We start from the raw sequence: 6,000 nt of genomic DNA, 5'->3' as shown, positions 1-6,000 counted from the left end.
TATCCATACCACCTCTCACAAGTTTAAAGGCAATCCAACACTTCCTGGGCACCTACCGGGCCCCTGGCACTGGGGCTAATTATTTAATAACTCATCTGATTAGTGACTTTAAGAACATATTTACATTTCCCGGTCCAAAGAATGGAAACGTGAATACAGTTGATCCCTTTGGCAGTAGTTCCAAATAAAGACATTAATAAGAGCTGCCCACCAGGCTTAAAGTAGAAATGCTCACACCCCGCTGGAGCTTCGCTGACACATTTAGACACCTCGCCTCTCCTCCCCAGTCACCCACTCATCAATCATCTTCCAACTTGCTAGCTTATCCTCAGAAAGGAACTTCTTTCTCACTCCCTCCTATCACCTTCCAGAGCAATAAAGTCATCCCCATCCTCTCCTCCTCCTTCCAAAAGTGAGTATTCTGGAATATCCTAATCCCGGGAGCACTTTAGACAAATTCAGCACATCTAAAATAGTTCAACCTGTCTCAGTGCCCCCAAAATAGCTTCCCACAGGGGTGGGAATTAGCACACGCATTGGCCTTTTATTGTTTAACCTTTCTTTTCTACACTAAGGGTGGCTTTGCAGCTGACCCTTATTGTCCATACGTGTGTCCTGGAGTCGGGTTCGTGGTTCCTTAGGTGTACTCTTCCGAGTCAAATCTAATTTGTAGGAATTGTTCTCCGAAATCCAGGAATAAACTCCCTGACTATTTTCAGACAAAGATAGAGGTAGGAGTCTGTAAGAAATGAGCTAGGAAGGAGCTTAAAATACTTCACATTCCAGAAACACCCTCCCTTCCCCCCAGGAGATGGCTTTATTCCCACTCCTTTCTCAGCAGAGTTGGACGAGGAGGAGCTGAAGCTTGGAGACAGCCGGCTGGCACTAGCAGGTGTGGGCTTAGACAAATGATTTCAATGTCTCTGAGCTTCAGTTTGCTCATCTGTGAAATGGGGCCGATGCCACCCGGTTCTCTAGGTTATCATGAGAATTAAGATACGTAAAACAATTAACACCAGTACCCCTACCTAGGAGTCCCTACTATTTTACCGAGGGCCTAGGGATTCATCCCAGGCTAGGAAAGGGAGAGAAGTCCTACGTGTTCATCTCTTGATAAATGGCTGGGGATGGGGATGACTTTATTGCTCTGGAAGGTGATAGGAGGGAGTGAGAAAGAAGAAGGAGGAGTATCCTGGGCACAGAGTGACTAGCACTAGAAGAGGGAATTGGGAGTTTTCAGATTCCCAGCAATGCACATCTCTACACTAGGTTTGGTGACTGAGAGAGGTAGTGGGGATGGAGTGGAAAGCTTACCTGCCGGGAGACTGGGTTTGGGACTCTGATTTTGTTCTGGGACCTTGAGCAAAAATCCGCTCTGGTCCCTGTGGCAGAGGTGGTGTACTTACACAGTGTGATGAGGCTCCCTCTGCCAACGTGAGGGCTTTAGGGTAGCTTTTGGACTCTACTCAGGCTCCCCGATGACAGAGGGAGAACAGGCAGGCGTTACCAACCAAGTCTGAGCTGTAAGGAAGAATTGGCTGAGGCAAAGTGGCCTCCCTCCGCCATGATGCTCATGGCCTTTCCCAACAGCAACTGTTGGCCTGTCCCAGTCCCAGAGGGGCCTCTCTGGCCTAACCAGGACTGACCCACCCAGCCCACAGACGTGGCCCAGTGACTGGTCATGGAACATTGGCTCCACTTCATCCCAATAAGTGGCCGGCACCATGGTCCCGAGGAGGGACGATTGCAACAGGCAGTTAAGTGCTGGAATTTCATGCTTACCTCCTCCACACACCCCATGCTAACAAAACAGGCTGGCATTACTAGGCCGTGATGAAGACCTGTGGCTGTGGAGATAGGCAAAAGGGGGTTTCAATCCTAACTCATTTACTAGTGGAGTAACTTTGGGCTGTTTTGTTTTCACTCTTAGAACCTCAGTCTCGGGGAACCTGGATGGTTCAGCATCTGCCTTCGGCTCAGGGCATGATCCTGGGGTCCTATGATGAAGCCCCATGTCAAGGTCCCTGCTCAGTAGGGAGTCTGCTTCTCCCTTTCTCCTTGCCCCTCCTCACTGCTATGCTCGCACTCTCTCTTTCTCTCTCTCAAATAAATAAATAAATATCTAAAAAAAAAAAAAAAAAAGAGGTCTACTACTTCATTAATACCTGCCAACCTCCTGTGTAGTAGTGTTTATCCCCATTTTATGACAAGGAAACTAGGGGTCAGAGAGGTAAAGCTAAAAGGCACAGAAGAAGTTAAGTAGTGGAACTGGGATTTCAAACCTTCTGAAGTACAAATTCAGCACTCTGTGCAATTCACAAAAGAATTTCATGTTCACCAAGTACACAACCTACATTGTTTAGACATGTCTGAAATGGCATTTCAGGAACCCAAAGTGGAATGACCTGGTTGGCAACATGGTTAGAAAAATGCAACCCTCCGGATCACTGGTGGTTACCCTGAAATAGTTTTCCTTGGCTTAGGGGGACTTGGCATAAGGTGCCCCCACTCTGACATGTTTGAGGAATCTTTTATTAGAAGTCCCAGAAGGCAACATTTTAAAATCAGGCAATTGATAATCACAACAAATTCAAAATTTCAGGTAAACTTGCCTTTCAAAATAAATCAGACTCTTGCAACATGAGAATTGCCCAAGAGTTTTTTTCTTGTACAAAAACAACACCACTTTGCAAAAGGCATACAAAAATACAGTATTAAAAAAAAAAAAAACCCACAAATAAAACAAACCATTGCTCCCAATCTAAGACCCAACAGCAGCTTATAAAACACAAGCTATTCGGGTGATACATCAGTAACCTACATCCCACCTGTTCTCCAAAGACAGTTCCAGAAGTCAGTTGGCTCCCGAAAACCATACTCCAGAAGGTAGAGAGGTTTTTTCCAAACTTCCGCTGGGGTTCTCCGAGGCGAGGAAGCAACCTCAGAAACAGACCATTGTGCCTAAGTTTGGAAGTAGCAGCTGGCTCTCCAGACCCCCCAAGAGTGCTCCACCATCCTCCCCTCCTCCACTTATAAAACCACAGCCAGTAGGCACCTGCTGCCCTGGGCAGAGTTCTGGAGGGGCTGATCTTTCTTCCAGGCCAGGCTTAGGGGCTGCTGAGCTTGGCCCATAGGACACCTGTTGGGTTGGATGCCTTTCCAGACTGGAGGCGGCACCTGGAATCCACTTGGAGGTACCAGGTTCACCTGGGGCAAAATCCATGGTCAGCTAAGCAGAGCTTCTGGAAGCTCCTTTAAAACCCACCAGGAAACCAGTCCACCTTCTGGAGCCCTGGATGAGTCCCAGCAACTCTCCTAGCAAGAACTCCAGTAAGGCCCAGACTCTGGGAAAGAGATCTGACTCATGTCAGGCTGGCAAGGGGCCAGAGGGTGGCTGCAAAGCCAGCAAGCAAGCTCCTTGGAGTTGCCCTAGAAGGACAGCCTGCATGGTTCTAGTAGAACTTCAAACTTACCAGTCAGGGTCTGAGATGAGAGGGAAGTGGGAAAGAGGAAGTGGTATAGTTCTCCCTCTGAGGTGCCTGACATCTGCCTGGAGGAAAGATTCCAAACTGGAAAACACCTGGGCAGATAACAAGTTCACAGCCAGGACTCCAAGCCTTCCCCAGGCCACAGTCTAGTAGGACCCATTTCCCAGTGTCTTGGGGAAATATTTCTGACCTTGGGAAAGGGGTGCTGGAGAGCCCATTGCATAACAAAGGCAGAAGGAAACAAAAAAGTCCCTTGTGAGGACAGAATGCTTTCTCCCTCAGAGGAAAGGGCCCAGAGGGCTTCAGGAGACAAAGAATTTAGAGGTCAAGCTCTTTTAAATGTTCTCAAGGTCGCAGCATTGAGAGTGGGAGGAGGGGTGTTGGCTAACATCATTATATATATATTAAAGGTTTCCAACTCCTCAGCTACTGTAAAGTGTCTGTCAGTGAGGTAACGGTCCATGTTGATCAAGTCTGTGAGCTTGTCTTCACCCCAGATAGCTCGTGTGTCTCCTGGAAAGAAGAGCCTCAGGGAGGACGTCCGGGCCCAGCTGTCCTAGCGTCACCCCAGAGACACCAGCGGGAGCATCCTTTCCCAGCCTCAAGCTCATCCGGAGTGTGAGATTTCATGCAGGCTGGAGCCCCCCGACAACGTCCACCACCTGTTGCATAGCATCTGTCAGGCTTTTCTTCCGAGCTAGTGAGCTAGGCCGACCCCAAGTCTCCTCGGTCAGCTGCCTGCCTGAGAAGCCAAAGGCGCCAGAGAAGACCCAGTGCTCCTGGGAGTCAGGGAGGAGGGAGAGCTGGGTTTCAGGGTTCCCAAGAACGCGAGCCCTGCCTTGGAGGGCATGCCCTGCCTCCCCTAAGGCCGCACCACCTTCTGGAATGTACAGTTCCGACTGTCCCTCCATAATCCAAATGTGCAAATTACTAAGGGGGAGAAGGAAGGTTAGAAAATAAACTCAGGTCTCTGTAAGACAGAGCAGTCAGGCTTTTTGGTCACCTAGTAGCCACTGAGGTAGGCAATTCTCTTCTGCAGTTGCTGCTGCCGGCATCGGAGCTGCCTTTTTTCCGTGGCCATCCTCTTCTCGGCCCCCACCAGGGCTTGCAAGTACTCCAAGGCCTTGCTCAGGATCACCACCTTGGGGGCCTTGGAGCAGCTGGCCAGGGTGGGGACCTGGTCCCTCAAGGCCAGGAACCTAGAACGGAGGTCGTTCCGCCTTTTGCGCTCCAGGAAGTTGTGGTTCTTCCTCTTGGTCACATCCTCGGTGTCAGAACTGCCAGGTTTGGGGTGGCAGGACTGGGGAGCCTCGCTTTCTACGGGGGGGCGACTCACAGTCTCTTCATCCACTTCTTCCTTTTCCTCTGGGGCGTCTCTCTCCAGAGCCTCTTCTTGGGGACCTCTCTCTGGAGCCCCCCCTTGGGAACAGCTTTCTGGAGGAAAGCGGGCGGCGTAGTTGTGCTGTTGCTGGTGGATGGAGATGTGGAAGTGCTTCATGCAGGGGTCCAAAGGGTCCGCCCGCACCGTGATGGTGACCGGCTTCCGTACACCCAGGGACTGTCTCTTCTCCACTGTCACGACGTCTATTTCTTCACCCTCTGTCCAAGAAGAGAGATCCAGAGAAGAAACACACCCCATGAGAAACACACACCCGCACACGCACACACACACACCCTATGCTGGGGCTTGGGAAAGGAGATGACATTCCGCTCACTTAGTTATAAACGGATCCAAGTGAGGAGCAAGACAACGGATTCATTTGTAACGGGGTAAGGGCAGCGGGAAGGAAAGAAGGGGGAAGAAGCAAGAAGGAAAATATTCTCCAATTTCCTTTTGCACAGCAAGGCTTAGATAAGAACAAAAGGCAGACCCAAGCCAACAGCCCCCAGTCCGCCCAGGCGCTCCCCTCCCCCACGGAGGGGATGGAGAGAAAGAGCTACCGGCCTGGGACAAAGTTTAGCTGTAAAGATCTTCCCCCGTCGGGCTCTTTCATGCCCCATCAGAATTGTAAATGAGGGGTCTGTGGGCAGAGCTGCCCTTTGTTCCGGCCCAGCACAGTCTGCACTTGGGGAATTGTTACTTTTCACAAGTTATAAATCCTATTATTCCCCTACCTCTCTATTCTGCTATCCTTTCAGCTGAGGACTCCGAGAAGGGAGGGCAACAAGCCATCCCTCCTCACCCACGGGGGTGGGGGACGGGTCTCCCTCAGGAGCATTTTGCTCCTGGTTTCAATGGGTTTCTAGTCATCCATCATTTATAGGTCGCCTGCCCCACCCCCTTCCCTGGACCAGAAGGGGGTTGGATTTTGCAATCGCCTGTCTGCAAAAGCTGCTGGAACTTCACAAAGATACAAGCGACCATTTCCTAGCGACCTGTGCCGGGGGAGGGGGAGGGGCAGGGAACTGAGCAGCAACAGAACGTCCTGGTGGGAGGGCCAAGACACCAGGGGCCTGGGGACGCCTGGAAATGCCCCCCGTCATCCCTTGGCTCAAAGGTGTCTCAGGCTAC

The 6,000-nt window shown here is 50.7% G+C and overlaps 1 protein-coding gene across 34 annotated transcripts in view; it reads right to left on the bottom strand.

The window, feature by feature from the left end:
- Positions 1 to 1,163: 1,163 nt before the first annotated feature.
- The window catches only part of MYCL (MYCL proto-oncogene, bHLH transcription factor), a 102,295-nt gene continuing 97,458 nt past the window's right edge, over positions 1,164 to 6,000 (bottom strand). For 32 of the 34 annotated variants that reach the window (XM_077844594.1, XM_077844590.1, XM_077844595.1 and 29 more), the window contains one exon: positions 2,517 to 5,087. In XM_077844594.1, the coding sequence (XP_077700720.1) occupies positions 4,492 to 5,087 (596 nt within the window). In that variant the 3' untranslated portion in view covers positions 2,517 to 4,491. Of the gene's footprint in view, positions 1,848 to 2,516; positions 5,088 to 6,000 lie in introns of those variants that run through there. The other 2 variants (XR_013350201.1, XR_013350202.1) reach the window with 2 other exon arrangements.

The sequence above is a fragment of the Canis aureus genome, chromosome 13 (genome assembly GCF_053574225.1).
Source record: "Canis aureus isolate CA01 chromosome 13, VMU_Caureus_v.1.0, whole genome shotgun sequence".
NCBI classification, from domain to species: Eukaryota; Metazoa; Chordata; class Mammalia; order Carnivora; family Canidae; genus Canis; species Canis aureus.
The sequence above is the reverse complement of the archived record's forward strand: the minus strand, read 5'-3'. Positions and strand labels throughout refer to the sequence as shown.